The sequence below is a fragment of the Ctenopharyngodon idella genome, chromosome 10 (assembly GCF_019924925.1).
Source record: "Ctenopharyngodon idella isolate HZGC_01 chromosome 10, HZGC01, whole genome shotgun sequence".
Taxonomy (NCBI): domain Eukaryota; kingdom Metazoa; phylum Chordata; class Actinopteri; order Cypriniformes; family Xenocyprididae; genus Ctenopharyngodon; species Ctenopharyngodon idella.
The window spans coordinates 46,262,089-46,283,018 of record NC_067229.1 but is presented as its reverse complement, the minus strand read 5'-3'; the positions used below and the strand labels follow the sequence as shown (position 1 = coordinate 46,283,018).

Below are 20,930 nucleotides of genomic sequence, written 5' to 3'. Positions count from 1 at the left end.
AAATTACTTTTGATTGATAATGTCTGAAGTGCACCCTGTATATCAGTTATGACATAAATGACCATTTCCAATACACTCTTTCAACAGACGTAATATTCTGACGGTTGTTGTTGGTGCTCATGACTTAAGGGACAGCAAGAGTTCAGATCACATCAGAGTGAAGTCCTACATCCCTCATCCAAACTATGAATCCAATCCTAATCGAAATGATGATGACATCATGCTTTTGAAGGTAACAACCTGTAATATATTTAGTTTTTTAAAATAATATCCAGTCAGGAAACAGTAGCACAAACCACTATGTTTGAATTTATATTGCAATTTCTTGCTTTAAAAATTACTGAAGGGATTTAAATCATTTCTGTGTAAATGGCCAAGTGCCTCTTTGAGTCTGTTTTCTACATTATTAATTTATTGCTCTGTTTAGCAACAAAAAAAAAAAAAAGAAAAAAAAAAAAGCCAGAAACCTGAAAAATTATACACAGCATAAAATAAAGAGGCAAATAAAAGAAAAAACTCCACTCGAAAAAAACAGTATATTCCAACAAACTTCAGACTGTTTATTAAAAATGGTTGTATTTTTTAATTACAGCTAGAGAAAAAAGTCCAACTAAACAACAAGGTTGGAGTGATCCCATTACCAAAGGACGGAGAAGACGTCAAAGCAGATACTGCCTCTAGTGTTGCCGGCTGGGGAAGACTGAAGGCTAATGGCCCAGGAAGCAATGTTCTAATGGAGGCAAAAGTGTCCGTAATGAATAACACAGAATGTAGCAAGAGATGGGGAACGTTATACTCAGTCTCACAGATGATCTGTGCATATGGCTGTGGTGGATCCTGCCAAGTATGTAGAAAAGATGATTCACAGACTTTATGGTAATGTATGAACTGGTTTCACTACTGATGTGTTGATCTGTGTTTCTTAACAGGGGGATTCAGGAGGTCCTTTGGTTTGTGGAAAAACTGCTGTTGGTGTTACATCTTTTGGTGCCTGGCGCTGTAATTCACCTAAGCGTCCTAATGTGTATACTAAGATTTCAGCATATATTCAGTGGATCCAGAAAGTAGTTGGAAATGTATAGTGACTTCATGGAAACTAAAGAAGGAAGAAATGTTATTCTTGAATCATTCCATAAACCTTCTTTCAATAAAAGTATCACATGGCGAGCATCAATTATAGTCAAAGTGTTCTCATTGTCAGAACTATATATAATTTAGACAACACCTTCACTTTCCAGTCATCCCTGTAGACTCATATCTCTTTGAATGGGGAAAAACTGAAATACCCAAAACTGTTGATCAAAATTACAGCATATCTGAACCCAAAAATATATTTTAAAAACAGGAATGATATCATAAACTGTGCTGCTTTTAACTAAAGCCTGGTAAATCCTTCAGGATTTGAGTTGTAAAATAAAGAGCTTTGTAAAATCTTCCTACAAAAGTTATTTAAAAAGTCTTAGAGATCTATCCTAGTGAAAAACTAGTGTACTTAATCAATTTATTTGTATGTACTTTATTATAACTAAATGTATTTGTGGCACATTATACAGTGCACGGCATAAATGAGTACACCCCCTCTGAACAAATACAAAAGATGTATTTTCTTTATTATCACTAATACAATTCATGGAAAGATGGCAAAACTGAAATGTATTAAACATATACATAATAAAGAAATATATGTCATTAATAGCCATAAAATAAGTAAATTAGCCAATTTTGTTTAAATTAAGGATTGCAGAAATGAGTACACCCTAGATTTAATTCAACAAATGTATAATATTCTAGCACTTAGTATGCCCTCCATAATTTTGAATATACTGCTCTGACCCTTCTTGGCACGGAGTGTACAAGTTCATGACAAATTGTCACATCTGTCCTGTTTAACTCCTGGATGATGAGCTCCTTAAATGCCCTGATCTTTAATGGGGAGTGTTGCTCAGCTCGTCTCTACAGAATCCCCCACAGGTGCTCAAGAGTGTTAAGATTGAGTGCAATACATGTCCACAGAAGCTTTTTCACCTTGGGAGAATGCAGATCTTCATTGTCATGTTGAAAAAAAATGCCCAACAATGCAGGGAATGAGGAAAGGGTCACATCTTCTGTTTCAAGTTTGTGTATTAAATTACACAGTGGTGTGTGAATTCATGACAGCATTGATAAAGCACAACTCCCTCACACCTTCAGCTCTCATACATCAGCCACACCCTGCTTCATTAGGAAATGCAACTTTTCTGTGCTAGTTGTACTTCTTCAAAGTTTGAAGCAGTTTGAAAAGTTTTTGAAAGTTTTCAGTTTTAGTTTAGTAGTTTAGATAGATAGATAGATAGATAGATAGATAGATAGATAGATAGAGGGTAATCAAGGTGGTTGCTAGGTTGTTGTTATGTGGTTGCTAGGGTACTCTGAGTGGTTGCAAGGGTTTTATGTTGTTGCTAGGATTTTTCTATGCAGTTGCTAAGGTACTTGGGGTGGTTGCTAGGGTACTTGGGATGGTTGCTAGGGTACTTGGGATGGTTGCTAAGGTGTTGCTAGGGTACTCAGGGTGGTTGCTAAGGTGTTGCTATGTGATTGCTAAGGTATTCTGGGTGGTTGCTAGGGTAATCGGGGTAGTTGCTAAGGTGTTGCTATGCGGATGCTAGAGTACTCGGGCTGGTTGCTAGAATTTTTCTATGCAGTTGCTAAGGTACTTGGGGTTGTTGCTAGGGTGTTGCTATGTGGTTGCTAGGGTACTTGGGATGGTTGCTAAGGTGTTGCTAGGGTACTCAGGGTGGTTGCTAAGGTGTTGCTATGTGATTGCTAAGGTATTCTGGGTGGTTGCTAGGGTAATCGGGGTAGTTGCTAAGGTGTTGCTATGCGGATGCTAGAGTACTCGGGCTGGTTGCTAGGATTTTTCTATGCAGTTGCTAAGGTACTTGGGGTTGTTGCTAGGGTGTTGCTATGTGGTTGCTAGGGTACTTGGGATGGTTGCTAAGGTGTTGCTAGGGTACTCAGGGTGGTTGCTAAGGTGTTGCTATGTGATTGCTAAGGTATTATGGGTGGTTGCTAGGGTAATCGGGGTAGTTGCTATGCGGATGCTAGAGTACTCGGGCTGGTTGCTAGGATGTTGCTATGCGGTTGCTAGGGTACTCGGGGTGGTTGCTAAGGTGTTGCTATGCGGATGCTAGGGTACTCGGGCTGGTTGCTAGGATGTTGCTATGCGGTTGCTAGGGTACTCGGGGTGATTGCTAAAGTGTTGCTATGCGGTTGCTAAGGTACTCGGGGTGGTTGCTAAGGTGTTGCTATGCAGTTGCTAGGGTACTCGGGCTGGTTGCTAGGATATTGCTATGCGGTTGCTAGGGTACTCTGGGTAGTTGCTAAGGTGTTGCTATGCGGTTGCTAAGGTACTCAGGGTGGTTGCTTAGGTGTTGCTATGCGGTTGCTAGGGTACTCGGGGTGGTTGCTAAGGTGTTGCTATGGGGTTGCTAAGGTGTCCTGGGTGATTGCTAGGGTGTTGCTATGTGGTTGCTAGGGTAATTGGGCTGGTTGCTAGGAAGTTGCCAGGGTGATTTGTGTGGTTGCTAGGCGGTTGCCACGGTGTTCTAGGTGGTTTGGTTGCTATGAGATAGATAGATGGATTTAGTTTGATAGATAGATAGATAGATAGATAGATAGATAGATAGATAGAGTGCAATACATGTCCACAGAAGCTTTTTCACCTTGGGAGAATGCAGATCTTCATTGTCATGTTGAAAAAAATGCCCAGCAATGCAGGGAATGAGGAAAGGGTCACATCTTCTGTTTCAAGTTTGTGTATTAAATTACACAGTGGTGTGTGAATTCATGACAGCATTGATAAAGCACAACTCCCTCACACCTTCAGCTCTCATACATCCTGTTGTTCTCAGCCACACCATGCTTCATTAGGAAATGCAACTTTTCTGTGCTAGTTGTACTTCTGCTTATAAAGAATAATAATGAGAAACAACTAAGATTTGAAGACAAAGAAAAAACAGATGTTTGGTTTATAGAGAAAAACAAGTGATAGCTTTTTTATATAAAAAAAATGTAAAAGGGATATCTTGGAGGAAAAGACATGTATGATAACTTGTCTGTGTGAAAACAGTGAGAAAAGAGAGTTATAAGAGATGACATTTTATATAAAAAATGTATGATAACTTGTTTATGACAAGTGTATAAAGAGAAAAGATAACTTGTTTATGATAACTGTTTATTAAGGAAAACAAGACAACTGGTTTTTGTAAAAGTGTTTAATAAGATAATAGCTCATTAAAAAGACAAGACAACTGTTTTAAGATTTTAATAAAGCATGCTAGTAGAATAGTAAGGACATAACATGTTTTAGTAAGAAAGGTAGTTATTACAGTTGAAGGATGTCTTGAAGATGAAGCGCAGGACACAGCAGAGGAGAAGAGTCCGAGAACAAAAAGACAAGGCCTTTATATAGACGAGGGGAATTCCAAAGAGGACCTCAAGAGGTCAGATAGTCTATAAAAGGCTGTGACGTGAAAAGGACAGCGGAAGCTGCTTCTCCGACGGCAGAACCAACGCTGATGATGCCTCCATCGCTGATATTGCCTATTGATATTTATACTTTATTTATTACTTGTATAGAATGTTTGTAGAATATATATAATGTTAGAAATACTATTGAAATAAATAAATGAACTTAGAACTTTATAACTAAACTTGGCCTCATGTGGCATTAAGTCGTTGAGCCTGAACAGACCACGGAGAAGTCTTCTGTCTGATTGTAAGTATCTTAAAATGCTTATAAATTAGATCAGATTTGACTTACTTACCTAACCTGAAAATAATAAAGAATAAGGTAAAGGTGTTTAGAGACGCACCATAAAACAATCCCTGTATAAGAGCTTTACTACCACTGAACTACCTGTGGGAACCAGGCACTTCTCACTGTACTCTTCCTCTAGCAACACCATAACATTTTGGATGCTGTTAGATTCAAAACGATTGATTTGGTCTCATGAGACCAGAGTATTGATTCCCAGAACTCACTCTTTTCATAGCTTTTGCTGGCACTGAGACACTTGTTTGGTATTTCTCCTGCTCTTTGTCTAGCAAAAAATCCCTCATCACTAAATGAAAGCTTAAAATGAAGGCCTGATTATTTCAGGGGCCTTGTCACAAGACCATTGTTTTTGAATTTCTGTGTAACTTTTGCTATATTTTCACACTTAAAACAATGATTTGGTAATCCTCTTGTACCACTGTCCTCTTTTGTGCTGAGAAATAAGTCTCCTGACAGTTCTCTCCCAAGTGGTTTCATTGTTGTCAGCATTAAGTCTGAGAATGTTTCAGTGGGCTATATAACACTTTTAATTACTTCTCTTTAAATGTTTTGGTTCAACATACTTACATGTTGATCAAACACTGCCTTAAACTTACACCAGAACATTTTTATTTCATTTTATTTAGTAACTTTTAGGAGGGTGTACTTATTTTTGCTACACAACATTTTATCACCTTGATAATAAAATCTTATTTTCCTGAATAATTTTGACATGCTTCTTTGGTAACTGATTAAGCAGACTTGCTGGAACATTATATCTCTAAAGAACCCTAACATGTCTTCTAAGTAATTGAGTAATTGCTGACTTTCAGAAGTTTCAGAGGGGGTGTACTCATTTATGCTGTGCACTGTACATTGGTTTACTTAAAGTGTGTTAAATTGGGGGTTAATAAAGGCCTTCTGAAGTGAAGCGATGCATTTGTGTAAAAAATAAATAAATAAATAAATAAATCAACATTCAACAAGTAAAATATCTAGCTTCTGCCATACCGCCTTCCAGACAGCAGAGTAAACAGGAATGCAGGTAAGAAAACTGGACAGTTAGACTTGCTGGATGATGATGTGACACTGAAAATAGTCTTTATCGTACAGGTGGTGATCTCGTGGATGGATGGAGGATGGATGGAAATACACACACTCAACAAAGGTAAGTTCTCACATATAAACGAGGGAACACAAAGACAAGGAGTAAATACTGGCTTATAAACTCACTTATCTGGAGAACATCAGTGAGACATTGGAAACAGATATATGTACATTGAATGTAGGAAACACTACGGACTGGATTCGAACCCAGGTCGCTGCCACACAAGCGCACTTGGTTTACCAGTTGCGGTTTACCACGCGGATACACAATGCAAAATGGGGTAACTTCGTGTTCTTTCTATACTGTTACAAGTACTAGCTACTATAAGATAATAGATTTTTCCATCTGTGACAGCACAAATTGTTTGGATTTAAGTAGAGATGCACCGATGTATCGGCCAACAATCAGTATCGGCAGATAAAAGCTATTATTATCACTATCGGCCATCGGCCGATTGTTTAAAAACTGCAGATGTACAGGGCCGATTATATCCTGTCAATCAAAAGGGTATGGGAAAACGTGTCAGACTGCAACTCATACATACTGTGTGTGAAGAAAATCACTCGTATTGAATTTTAAGGCATTAACAGTTTAAAAACACTGACGTTAAAGCAGGCTCTTTTTGACCCTATGCATCACCCGTAGTTCAAGCCAGGGTTGCCAGGTCTGCGTTTTTTTCCCTACATCAAATATTATTTGTAGCGCCTCCCATCCAATAATCGCAAAAAGCTTTGTGCTTTGTTACTTCTGATAAGAATAAAAGTTTCAGTTTTCAAATTCTGTACATTTTATCATGAAATTCAAACAATAAATGGCATTTTGGCACTCTTAAACGTGACGTGTCAGATCGCTGTAATCCCTCAGTTCAGGCAGCAGTGCGGAGCGCGAGTCTTTTCTTCCTCTTCAATAGTTATATCTCGAAAAACATGAATGAACATCAAAGGTATGTTGATTTTTGGTTTAAGAAAAACCAAATATCGGTATCGGCATTGGCCGATATCATTCTGAATAATCGGCTATCGGTATCGGCAGAGAAATTTAATATCGGTGCATCTCTACATTTAAGGACTGCTTCAACTCTCAATGTACTGCACAACTGCTCCTGATGTAAAATGAAGGAAATGATTTTGCGGTTTGACGGTCTCACATTACGCTGTTGATTTAAATGTGACACATGAATTAAAATTATTTTAATACATTTTATGTAGTTACTTTTCACGCAGTTAACGTTTCTGAATTTATTTGACATTTTAACTTTTTTTGTAATTTAAGGATTGGTCAGGATCATTTTAATAATTTGTTTAATAATTCATAATACTTTGACAGCACAAAGGGCTGCAGTCCACATTTCAAAGTGCAACGGGCCATTACAGAGACCAGACTCCTACAAAAGAGCCTTCAGTTGGTGTAACTACTTTTGAAATGACACAGATAGTACCCAACCTAGTGGGCACACATCTTCTAGCGAGTCTGCCAATTATAGTTTGAACCCAAAATGTATTTTTACTTAAACTAATCCTAAAGTTGAGCTAATCATTTGTTACTTTACAATGGAAATGTCAAAGTGTTAATACAATAATATGGTTGTAAATGCATATTGTTATAGGTCAGGCCTAAAATGCAAAACTCAGTTTTGAACAGTCCTTATTTACCACAGAAGTGCATGTTTCCTTGAGAAACTAATAGTTGTGGTTGGAGCTCTTGATCACAATGATTTTTTTAGCTGCATGAATAACAAGTTCTACCACATCCACCCTGGTTATGAGTCAGAAAGTCTAAATGACACCAAGCTACTTCAGGAAAATGACTCCGCTAGGTTTAGCAGATTGTGTTCTTGTAACGTTAGTCCACTGAGTGTAGTGGTGTGTTATGTACTGAACCCAAGTGCAGTTTATTTAACCAAAGTGTGAGCCAAATACAAAAAGAAGCAAAGACTTAACATGATAAAACTACGAACACAAACCTGGACTTAACTTGACTTAAACTCACCAAACAGAAGTTACAGGGACAAAGCTAAACAAGAAACAATGGACACATGAGGGTTATTTACACAAAAAAGAATAATGACACAAGAAACATCTGTGAACAATCAAGACAATTAACCAATCAGTACATAAGACAAGGGAAGACATGATCACATGAGGGCAAGTCACATGACAAGAAACCAGGAAACATGACTAAGATTTTCAAAATAAAAGACATGAACATAAACAAATCCAAACCAGTGTGACATTTCTTAACCATGTACTAAAAATTTCAAGGAAGAGAAAAGTATCCTGAATGTCCTAATCCCCTAGGCTTTGTTCACTGCACACAAATCCAATTTGGTTTCAAATCTGATTTATAGGACTGACTGTTCATTTGGCATGTGATAAAATACATTAATTCAGTGATGTTTGCCATAGTAATGACACAAGTGTCATTACATACTTGAAACCTGATCTGACCAGTCAGAGTCAGCCTAAGATCAGAAAAGCACATATGGATGTGATTTGAATTGGGATTGTAAACAATAGATTTAGTGTGCTTGTTTGTTTGAGTTTGGTTTAAATTATGGAAAAAAAATTTTTATTTGAGATATGCCATAAATTGAGGGAACGAAATAGTAAATCGTGCTCACGTTTTAGTAAATCGAGGGAACAAATGAGTAAATCGCGCGCACGATTTAGCCTACTATTTTTTTCTTGCATGTCATGTCCGGGGCTCTGTATTAAAGTCCCCCCTGTAGTCAATAATTTTATCCCTTAAAACTCATCTTTGATCACCAAAATGACATATTAAGATGTTTTTTCCTATGAGAAAAAATCTTCATGCCTTAAAATAGCTTGAATGTAACTCTACGCCCCTGCTTCATTTAGTATACACGGTTCCATGAATATGCTTATTAGCCCCACCTCCGCTCGCTCACACCAACTCAGAGATCCACTCGGTCAACTTACTGAGGTAAACGCTGCACAATGTTACACGAACTATGTTTCCGAGTCAGATAGCTGCCTTCTGAAAATCAACATTCTTATAAACGCTTTGAACAACTCAGAACGTCAGTAGAGAAAGACATATAGTTCATCATAACATCGTAATATACATCATAACCTGGCTGCTCTTGAGACTCTCCTGCTTCAGAGCAGTCATAGTTAATGATTTGCTAAAGCCCGCTGGCACGTTGACGTGATTGGTTACAAGGTAGTTTGTGATGTAAGAAACACCAGCGATTTCAAACTTTAGATCACTGCAGTTTTAAAGAGAAAATTCTCAGCAATGGTGTTGACTTATGAATTTGCACATGGTTTGTCTTAAAGCATATTACAAACACCACATAGACATCTAAACAACATTAAAAACTTGATTTTCACCACAGGGGGACTTTAAGTAATTATACTTAAATTATAAAATACTAGCATAACTAGTTGTCCCATTATCCTGTAAAGTATAATTTGGCGATAAAAATAAAATTTGTTATCCAGTTTTCATTATGAACTTTCTCAGGATTAAATTACTTGCTGTAGCTACAGTATACATAAAGGTCAAAAAGTCAACAAAGTCAACTGAATCTCCATACTAAAGAAAGATAAGGACATGAAGACCAATTGTAATCTGCTGTGTGTTGTAAGGATGCACTCGACACAGGTTACTTGATCGAATATATTTAAATTAGAGAGAACTCTGTTCAACTCTGCATGAATGCAGGGCTCAGAGGAACTCCAAACAAGCGTCTTAAGGGAACACCAATGGTACAGCGAGTGCTAAACTTATGGAGATGGAAGTGTAGGAGCCATTTGTTTCAGTTTATATAGTTTTTTCTTTCACGCCACTAGAGGGCGCTTAATGTATTTATGTTGTCTAATCACTAACACAAGGTGAGGGCACGAAGAAGGTCAAACAAGCTTTTTGATCGTCGTCATCGTAAGGGACTTGAATAGAGTTTTTGTTTTCTTTATTGTTTGTTGCTGTTTGAATTGAGAAAAGTGACAATAAACAGATTGGAATATCCAACTTTAATTTTCTAAGGTATGGACATTTTATCTATTCCAGATCCAAACACGTCAAAAACAAAGATCTTTAAAATTGGACAATTGTGCGCCTACAGGAAGTCACAATTACTCATAAAAAAGCATGTCAGAAGTACTGAGGGAAAACGTACTCCACCTCAAGGATGGTGTGCGCAAGTGGTTGTGGAGGATTTTGTCAGGTACAAAGTATATTCTGGTCAAATCACAAATAGTGTAGCAGTTCAAAATTTCTCCATTCTCATGGTGATTCTGACACCAAAATTTCCAAATTTCTGCCTTGGATAAAATGTATTTTTGGAGGTGTGAAGCAAGAACTTGACTAATAAACATTTTATTTCCTAACAACACACTCTGTTGATTGTATGTGTGGATTTTTTGGAGACTGATTTGTCAGATGTGACAAACACCAAACACTTTTCAGTGGAAAGATGGTTTCGATCCTCAGCAGGCTTGGTTTCCTGTGGGGGGCCCACATTTTAATAAATTGTCCTTATTTGAGAATATTTGGAAACCCTTTATATCCTTTATCTCAAACTCAGATTTTAGTAATATAATGAGGCTGAAAGAGATAAAATATCTTGATTCGCAACGTATTTCCACCCACATTTTATTACTACCAAACCATTAGTCATTTAATCATTTACTGTTTTTCTTAAATTACCCCTTTTTATATAATGATTTGCTTCTTGTATGACTATTTTCTTACTCTTCTTAAGCCATGCACACACTTAACAATTGTAAGGCCGATTATGGATGTAAATTGATACTTACGACTGATCACGCTCAAACGCGTCCAGTCAGAGCCAGTTGCGTTCAGTCGGCGATTACAGTAGGTGTTCAAATTCCATGTGTAAGTATTTAAATCTGCTTCAGTCAAAGGAAACAATCACTGTGTGTTGAGCACAGTCTCAGAATGTTTCAGCTAAATTAATTTAAATATGTGCCCGGCTTTAGTCTGTAGATATCTGAATTGATCTGTGCCTTTTGTGTGTGTGTGTGTTTTGCTAGTTGTTGTTTTTGCTTTATTGTTGTTTAATTTATTGTTGTTGTGTAAAAGTTCTGTCATTGTTCACTCACCCTCATGTCGTTCCACACCCGTAAGACCTTTGTTCATCTTCAGAACACAAATTAAGATATTTTTGATAAAATCCGATGGCTCAGTGAGGCCTCCATTGCCAGCAAGACAATTAATACTTTCAATGCCCAGAAAGCTACTAAAGACGTATTTAAAACAGTTCATGTGACTACAGTGGTTCAAACCTTATAAAGCGATGAGAATACTTTTTGTGCGGCAAAAAAACAAAATAACGACTTCTATAATAGTGCTGGGCGGTATACCGGTTCATATAGTATACCGGTTTCAATAGGTATTTTGCAATCACGTGGTTCTGGTGACGCGCGAAATTAATGTGGAGGGCAAGCAGTGAAAATTAGAATGGAAGAGATGGGGAAAAGTCCGTACTGTGCTGGTTTAGAAAGGTATAAGCAGAAAAGTACAACATATTTTGGACGTGAATCTTATGTTATGAAGAGGAACGATTTTTCTACTGAATTGAAAGACTTGACTGCCATCGAGGAGGTAACGTTAGATAGAGAATGTGAAGCTGCCGTCATGCCGCGTTCAGTTCTAGTCTGGGTTTGTTTATATCGCGCTGCCTTTCTATTAGTGACGTTAAGGGCAGTATTTTTGATTTTCTGTTGTGATTGTGAAAAATGTCGCCATTGTAGGTCATTTATGCTGAATCAAGAATTGCAGCAGGAGCTCACATCATCGTTCAGGGAAAAAACTGGATTGTAATACAATTTTCGCCTTTTCGTGTAAAAACACTAAGGTGAGGTGGTGACAGGGAGACGCTGTATAGCAAATCTAATAATGTCACTGATTGAACCCACTCCCTATCAATAAAATAATCACATTGCTGAGTGTTTTTGAAAGTGTTGTATTTTGTTTGGTTTAATAATTAACATTTGCGTGTATGACGCTCACTCGGCTTGTGATGAGTTTAACTTGCACGCAGCCACTTCAAAACTGTCCACAAGCTTCTATGGGTTTGATTTTGGTTGTCATTTGTTGAAATAAAAAATAAAAAAATAAAATAAAAAACAGTGTGTCGGTGTCTGTTATAGACTGTAATAAAGGGTGTCTGTCCGCTGAATGCCCCTCCGATTCTCCTCCATGGTCATATGGGAAGGTGTATATTTACAAAGAAAACATTAAAACTACAATTACATTTACACCCTTCCAACAAAGAAATGGAGCGACTTTTGTCGGCTTGTTGAACACATTTTTTTATTTGGACATTTTCTACCATATGATGGCTGAAGCAGGAGCACGTGACACTGTTTTCACGGTAACCAGATCAACATTGTGAACGGAATTCTACAAAACTGAAGTGAAAACACCAAATGATTATGCAACGGGATAAAATATCGTCTCTTCCCTGCAAACGATACCATGAAGAATGTGAATATTTAACCAAGTCGAAAACAAAAAATGTAAGCAGGTATCCATATTCATTTCAGTATCGGCAGACGCAAAACGCTATTGAAGGTGACAACTTTTAAAGTTAAAAAACGATATAAGTTACGTAAACGATAAACGCTCATTGTGGTTTCTCGGTTTGATAGATTTGAGCAACCATAAATGACGCAAAACAAAGGAATTTTGAGTTTGTGATACGATTCCTATATAGAAAAATCACTCCTTGCCTCCAGCCGAATTTCGCGTGCAGCAATGACGTCATGTGTAAACAACTTATTTCGAGACCGATATGTATTTTTCAAAAACCGCCATACCGGTGCGTAGCTGAAACAGCTGCTGTATCTATTCAATGGCCATGAAGCGCTATGTAGAGTGCAGACTTCTATTAACTGCATACCCTTCTTACACTAATGGAAACAACTTTATAACACAACAATGCCGCGATGATTTCAGTGTCTGCTGTCTCACTCACTGTACATGAACACATGAACTTCATCTGCAGAGCTGCTCTTAGAGTCACTTTATGAACATTTCACCGTTTAATTTGATAAAACTATCGACATTTGTCGTATCATATACACAGGAAGTCAAACGTCTTCACGACCCTGTCAAAATAAAAGTTCGGTATAACTTGAAATAACGGAGATAACAATCGAGTGTACTTCGATTAATAGAGATAATAATAATAACACCGTTTATTAAAACACAAACTTAAAGGTCTTCATTGAAATTGCAGAAATTGCTCAGTAAAAATGTAGCCTACTTATTAATATTATTAATTAAATTAAATAATTAAATTAATTTGATTACATTTGACACTAAATTGTTATTTTTATGAATTGATTTGATTACATATTTTTAATACATTTTTATTTGTCCTTACAATATTAATAATATATTCCCTGTACTCCTGACAGTAAAATATGGCCAAAAAAAAAAGAAAAAAAAAGGTCCAGTTAAAAAAAAACGTGATATACCGTGAAACTGCCAGAATCTTAAAAAAAAAACTTGATAAGAGATTTTTGGTCAAACCGCCCAGCACTATTATATAACATTATCTAGTGATGGGCGATTTCAAAACACTGCTTCATGAAGCTTCACAAATCTTTTATTTCGAATTAGTGGTTCGGAGCATGTATCAAACTGCCAAAGTCACGCCCCCCAGTGGTGACCCACTGAAATTTCGAAACACTTATCAATTAACAATGTCTCGTTTACTGAAATCACGTGACATTGGCAGTTTGATACGCGCTCCAAACCACTGATTTGAAACAAAAGATTCGATCTGGTTAAATCTCTAGGTTACGTTCACACTGTACGTTTTAGGGACTGACAACCGCATTTACTTACAGGTGTGAGTCTCGAAATGTCCCGTTCACACAGCAACTTACAGTAGTGTCTGGAACTCTGTATGAACGTGCAACGAGAGTCAAGCCCGTATTCTCTTACTAGTAACCATAACGATGTGACCAACGTAATATTAAAGATGGCGACGTCCATAAAACTGAAAAGTCTCATCACTTTTGACATGACACGAGACCAATTGAACCGCGAGTGTATCCATTCAAACTTCATTAACCAACAGCAGCATGTAAACGCTATAGCCGGAGTGTTTAACCGTTGCACTCGCCTTTGCGACGTCACGCGCATGACACGGCTTTTGAATTTGGAAAAGAAACACAAAACTGACGGGAGCCGCTCCGGTGGAGAACAGTGAGATGACACCTTAAGATGACGCAAATACAGGACTGACCGTATTCTGCTGCTGTATGAACGTGGCCCTATATTAAAGGTTAAAATTATCAACTCAGATGAATATAATCTGGGTTTTATACTAATAACGTTATAATATTTTAATGATATGAGTAAAAATATATAAATATGTAATATAGTGTATATTTAGCCAATAGCTAGTTCATTGTTTTGCTAACATGCTATGGTCATTAAATGTTTTTCCTGAGGTAAATGTAACTTTGACGTGATTGATCAGTTACATGAGACTGACATTTTGGTATTTTTCCAACATTCTAACCAGTAGCAGCTCCTGACCGTAAATTTAGGTAGGTGTTTTTATTAATTTGTTTATTTTTATGTATAAGGCTAACTAATTGTAATGTATGGTCTAAATGTGATTTGTATATTTAATGGTGTATGAATGTAGGTGTATTGAACATGTAATTATGTGGGAGCTGATTAGAACACTGTTTTTCCCAGTGTTCAGAGTTCATGTACAGTTGTATGTGTTTTGTTTTGATTTTCCTATGTGAATATGGTATAGTTTATATGTTTTGTTTTTTATTTCATCTGGCTGCTTTAGGGGGGTTGTTGTACTAGACGAGACAGTAGGGGGTGGTGTGATGCAGTGATAAATAGTCTCTTATTGGCCTGCTTAGCTGAAACAAACAAAACAAACAAGTCCTGGAAATTGATAAAAGAACACATATTATACCGACATTTAATATTTAATATTATCAGATGATTAGTTAATTACATTTGATAGATTTCACTTTCAATAAAATATTTGCGATGGGTTTATAAAAGATGTTTTTTATGCATGTTTAGGCTGAGTTTTTGTTGCATTTACACAGTTCTGACCAGCAGGTGTCACCAGCGTGTGGTGTTTCGAACGCTTAGTTCTTAGCTCAAATTGATTGAAGCTTTGAAAAGCCTAATTTCTCCCATCACTAATCTTAATACCAACCAGGTGGAAACGGGCTTTTCTTTTCTGTCTCGCATTAGAAATTTCTTGAATTCTTCCGTATATTTTACAATAGAGTATCACATGGCAAGGATCAATCATTCAAAGTTTCTTCATTGTCACAACCATATATAATTACAATATTACATGGGGGGAACAAAAGTCATTTCACATTAGTTCATTTGGTGGCCATCTTGGTTACACCCTCAATGTTCATTCCTGCAAGTGTGGCTCATATCTATTTGAATGGGGAAAGACTGAAAACCTCAAAACTGTTGGTCAAGATTAGGAATAAAATTCATACATACAGCATGATAAATTTAGCTTCTTTAGTTTGAGCTCAAAGTCTACAAAATAAGTGTTATGCTCTGGGCAGTTACTTTGACACGTACCATTGCCTAAAGATTGTTGCAGACCACAGACACCCCTTCATGCCAATAGTGTTCCCTGATGGCACTGGCCTCTTTCAGCAGCATAATGCACCATGCCCAAAGTTGGGGAGTAACGGAATACATGTAACGGCGTTATGTAATCAGGATACAAAAATCCAGTAACTGTAATTCGTTACAGTTACGTCAAAAAAACATAGTAATCAGATTACAGTTACATTTTGAAAAAAAAAGGGGGGATACTATCAGGATTACAATCGTTTCATTTAAAACTAAATAAATCATTATTTTGAAATAAAAACACATATTAAGCGCTGCTTGATTATACAGTATTTCCTGGTTCTGTTGCCAGTGATGACTCACGTGAGCCACCCGCTGGTGCATGCGCAAGTAGCACCCGTCTACAATCTCCTCAGATGCAGATTGAATCCTTGAAGTAATCCAAAAGTAATCAGATTACATTACTTTCATATTGTGGTACTTGGATTTCGTTACTGAATACTTTTTTTATGAAGTAATTTGTAACTGTAACAGAATACATTTGTAAAGTAACCCTCCCAAGCCATACTGCAAAAAAAGTTCAGGAATGGTTTGAGAAACATAAAGAGATTAAGATGTTGCCTTGGCCTCCAATTTACCAAGATTTTTATCCAATTGAAAATTTATGGGATGTGCGGGACCAAAAAAAAATAAAAATAAAAATAAAAAAATCCATGGAGGCCCCACCTTATAACTTGCAGAAGTTTAAGGATCTGCTGCTAAAGTCACGAGGGGGACCTACATGATATTAGACATTATTGTGGCTGATTAGTGTATATACCTGGACATGTTAAGTGTTTGCTGTGGTTCATGAAAGCCAATTTCGATGAACTTTACATTTTCATGTTACCTTCTATTTTACCATCTTTGTTATGTTTTTTTTAAAAGGTGCAAAGCACATTTTGTAGTTCAAATAAGTTTGTATACTAACATTATATCAGTTAATGATATATACGGTTATGAACTGTAAAATATTCAAAATGCATGCTTACATTCTTAATTCTTATCATCCAAACCATCTGTGGCTTCAGTGAAACCACAAGGATTAATAAGAACAATGCTTTTCCAATGTGAAGAGGAACAATTGTAGTGTATCTCAGTCAACATTTGTACTAGGCTACACAATTTTCCACTAAAAGTATGAAAGAGGTTTACACCATGAATATACACTGATCAACCACAACATTAAAGCTGAATGTATAACATTGATTATATACTTATAGTGGCACCGGTCAAGGGTATATTAGGCAGAAACTGAACAATCAGTTCTTAACTTTCATGAGTTGGAAGCAGGAAAAATGGGAAAGTGAAAAGATCTGAGTGACTTTGATAAAGGCCAAATAGTGATGACTAGATGACTGGTTCAGATCATCTCCAAAATGGCAAGCTTTGTGGTGGATTGCCCAGGATGCAGTGGTTAGTACTTACCAAACGTGGTGCAAGGAAGGTGAACTGACATAATGCACCATGCCATACTGCAAAAAAATTGTTCAGGAATGGTTTGAGGAACATAAAGAGTTCAAGGTGTTGCCTTGGCCTCCTAATTCCCCAGATCTCAATCCAATTGAAAATGTATGGGATGTGTAGGACCAACAAAACCGACCCATAGGGGCCCCACCTTACAACTTGGAGGAGTTAAAGAATCTGCTAGTAAAGTCATGAGGAGGATATTAGACAGGTTGTCTTAATGTTGTGGCTGATATAACTGTGTACATAAGTGTTTGCTGTGGTTCATGCTTCACATTTTCATGTTGCCTTCTATTTTACCATCTTTGTTATGATTTTTTTAAAGGTGCAAAGCACATTTTGTAGTTCAAATAAGTTTGTATACTAACATTATATCAGTTAATCATATATCCGGTTATGAACTGTAAAATATTCAAAATGCATGCTTACAGTCTTAATCTTATCATCCAAACCATCTGTGGCTTCAGTGAAACCACAAGGACTAACAAGAACAATACTTCTAATCGTGTTGATCATACTACAATATTAAAAAAAGAAGTAAGTAAGTCAGCTTAGTGGCTCCACCCATCTTTGAAGTATATTTATACCATGTTTAGCCAGTGAGAGCTCACTGATCATCTTCATCATGACCATCATCATCTCTCTGCTCCTGTTGACCTCTCTGCTGCCACACCTGACCTTCACTGGTGAGACTGATTATTTACCAGCATATTACGATGACTTTTACAAGTGTTTAATTGGTATGTGCTGAATAAGTTGACTAAGAGCACTATCTCTCTCTCAGCTCATGTGAATGTGGGTATAGTGAATGGAAAAGAAGCCAAACCACACTGCAGACCTTACATGGTTTCTATTCAGGCGTGTGGGGACCATAAATGTGGTGGATTCCTAATTTCTGATCAGTTTGTCCTGACTGCTGCACATTGCTGGAACGGGTAAAAGATTGTTTAGTGTGATCTGCAATGTTAAGTTAAAATTACTTTTGACTGACTGAAGTGCACCCTGTATATCAGTTATGACATACATAACCATTTCCAATACACTCTTTCAACAGACGTAATATTCTGATGGTTGTTGTTGGAGCTCATGACTTAAGGGACAGCAAGAGTTCAGATCACATCAGAGTGAAGTCCTACATCCCTCATCCAAAATATAAATCCAATCCTAAAAAATATGCTGACGACATCATGCTTTTGAAGGTAACAACCTGTCATATATATTACATTTTTCAAAATAATATCAGTCAGGAAACAGTAGCACAAACCACTATGTTTGAATTTCTTGCTTTAAAAAATACTGAAGGGATTTAATCATTTCTCTGTACATGGCCAAGTGCCTCTTTGAGTCTGTTTTCTACATTATTGATTTATTGCTCTGTTTAGCAACAAAAAATGGGCAAAAAAAGGCAAAAAAAAAACCCTGAAAAATTATGCACAGCATTAAATAAAGAGGCAAAAAAAAAAAAAAAAAAAATTTAAAATCTCCACTTTGCCTTTTCAGCTTCTGTAATAACCTCAAAAACAACAGTATAACCTAACAAATTTCAGTCTCATAAAACATTGTTTATTAATAATGGCTGTATTTTTTAATTATAGCTAGAGAAAAAAGTCAATCTAAACAACAAGGTTGGAGTGATCCCATTACCAAAGGAAAGAGAAGACGTCAAAGCAGATACTGCCTGTAGTGTTGCCGGCTGGGGAAGACTGACTGATGGCTCAGTGAGCAATGTTCTAATGGAGGCAGAAGTGACTATAATGAATAACACAGAATGCAGAAATAGATGGGGAGCGATATACTCAGTCTCACAGATGATCTGTGTATATGGCGATGGTGGAACCTGCAATGTACGTTCAAAAGATGACAGACTGATTCACAGACTTTATGGTAATGTATGAACTGGTTTCACTACTGATGTGTTGATCTGTGTTTCTTAACAGGGGGATTCAGGAGGTCCTTTGGTTTGTGGAAACACTGCTGTTGGCGTCACAGCTTTCGGTCAACGTGGTCACTGTAATTCACCTAAGCTTCCTAATGTGTATACTAAGATTTCAGCATATATACAATGGATCCGTACAGTAGTTGGAAATGTATAGTGACTTCTTGGAAACTAAAGAAGTAAGAAATGTTATTCTTGAATTCTTCCATAAACCTTCTTTCAATAAAAGTATCACATGGCAAGCATCAATTATAGTCAAAGTGTTCTCATTGTCACAACCATATATAATTTAGACAACACCTTCACTTTCCAGTCATGCCTGTAGACTCATATCTCTTTGAATGTGAAAAACTGAAATACCCAAAACTGTTGATTAAAATTACAGTATGTCTGAACCCAAAAACATATTTCAATACAGTAATGATATCATAAACTGTGCTGCTTTTAACTAAAGCCTGGTAAATCTTTCAGGATTTGAGTTGTAAAATAAAGAGCTTTGTAAAATCTTCCTACAAAAGTTATTTAAAAATTTGGCAAGTCTTAGAGATCTATTCTAGTGAAAAAATAGTATACTTAAGCACAATTGATATACTTTATTATAAGTAAATGTATTTGTGGCACATTATACAGTGCACAGCATAAATGAGTACACCCCCTCTGAACAAATACAAAAGATGTATTTTCTTTATGATCACTAATACAATTCATGGAAAGATGGCAAAACTGAAATGTATTAAACATATACGTAATAAAAACTGAGAAATATATGCCATTAATAGCCATAAAATAAGTAAATTAGCCAATTAAATTAACACCCTAGATTTAATTAAACAAATATATAATATTCTAGTACTTAGTATGCCCTCCATAATTATGAATATACTGCTCTGACCCTTCTTGGCACGGAGTGTACAAGTTTATGACAAATTTCACCTTGGGAGAATAAATATCCTCATTGTCATGTTGGAAAAAAAAAGCCCAACAATGCAGGGGATGAGGAAAGGGTAACATCTTCTGTTTCAAGTTTGTGTATTAAATTACACAGTGGTGTGTGAATTCATGACAGCATTGATAACGCATGTGGAATATGTTTATGATGGATGTATGTGGATGGAGACAGTTTCTTCAGCTCATTTTTAGTGTATTATGTACAAAATTAGTTCGCAAAAATATAGCACTTTAAATACATTATGCATGTGTACTTTTTTTCCCACTTGGGCTCTCAGCATAAAATTCAAATGTATTTTGATGACGTTACAATTGCAATTCAATTATGATGTAAGAGTGTTGAACACATTAATACTATAAAATGACATATTTTATACTGTACATATTGTGAATAAAAACAGAATGCAATGATGTGGAAGTTTCAAATTTCAATATTTTATCCAGAATACAACATAGATGAGATATCAAATGTTTAAACTGAGAAAATGTATCATTTTAAGGGAAAATAAGTTGATTTTAAATTTCATGGCATCAACACATCTCAAAAAAGTTGGGACAAGGCCATGTTTACCACTGTGTGGCATCCCCTCTTCTTTTTATAACAGTCTGCAAACGTCTGAGGACTGAGGAGACAAGTTGCTCAAGTTTAGGAATAGGAATGTTGTCCCATTCTTGTCTAATACAGGCTTCTAGTTGCTCAACTGTCTTAGGTCTTCTTTGTCGCATCTTCCTCTTTATGATGCGCCAAATGTTTTCTATGAGTGAAAGATCTGGACTGCAGGCTGGCCATTTCAGTACCCGGATCCTTCTTCTACGCAGCCATGATGTTGTAATTGATGCAGTATGTGGTCTGGCATTGTCATGTTGGAAAATGCAAGGTCTTCCCTGAAAGAGACGATGTCCGGATGGGAGCATATGTTGCTCTATAACTTGGATATACCTTTCAGCATTGATGGTGCCTTTCCAGATGTGTAAGCTGCCCATGCCACACGTACTCATGCAACCCCATACCATCAGAGATGCAGGCTTCTGAACTGAGTGCTGATAACAACTTGGGT

General features: G+C 36.7%; 2 protein-coding genes across 4 annotated transcripts in view; both read left to right on the top strand.

Annotated features, from left to right (window-relative positions):
- The window catches only part of LOC127521000 (granzyme B-like), a 135,640-nt gene extending 134,466 nt beyond the window's left edge, over positions 1-1,174 (top strand). For all 3 annotated transcript variants that reach the window (XM_051909829.1, XM_051909827.1, XM_051909828.1), the window contains exons 3-5: positions 88-232; positions 593-844; positions 930-1,174. In XM_051909829.1, the coding sequence (XP_051765789.1) occupies positions 88-232; positions 593-844; positions 930-1,082 (550 nt within the window). In that variant the 3' untranslated portion in view covers positions 1,083-1,174. The remainder of the gene's footprint in view (positions 1-87; positions 233-592; positions 845-929) is intronic.
- A 3,362-nt stretch (positions 1,175-4,536) lies between these two features.
- LOC127521002 (cathepsin G-like) lies at positions 4,537-19,173 on the top strand. Its single transcript, XM_051909832.1, has 7 exons — positions 4,537-4,756; positions 5,909-5,963; positions 17,585-17,674; positions 17,773-17,923; positions 18,043-18,187; positions 18,584-18,832; positions 18,926-19,173. The coding sequence occupies exons 2-7, from the start codon at positions 5,924-5,926 to the stop codon at positions 19,079-19,081; spliced, it is 831 nt and encodes a 276-aa protein (XP_051765792.1). The 5' UTR covers positions 4,537-4,756; positions 5,909-5,923; the 3' UTR covers positions 19,082-19,173.
- The last annotated feature ends 1,757 nt before the right edge of the window (positions 19,174-20,930 follow it).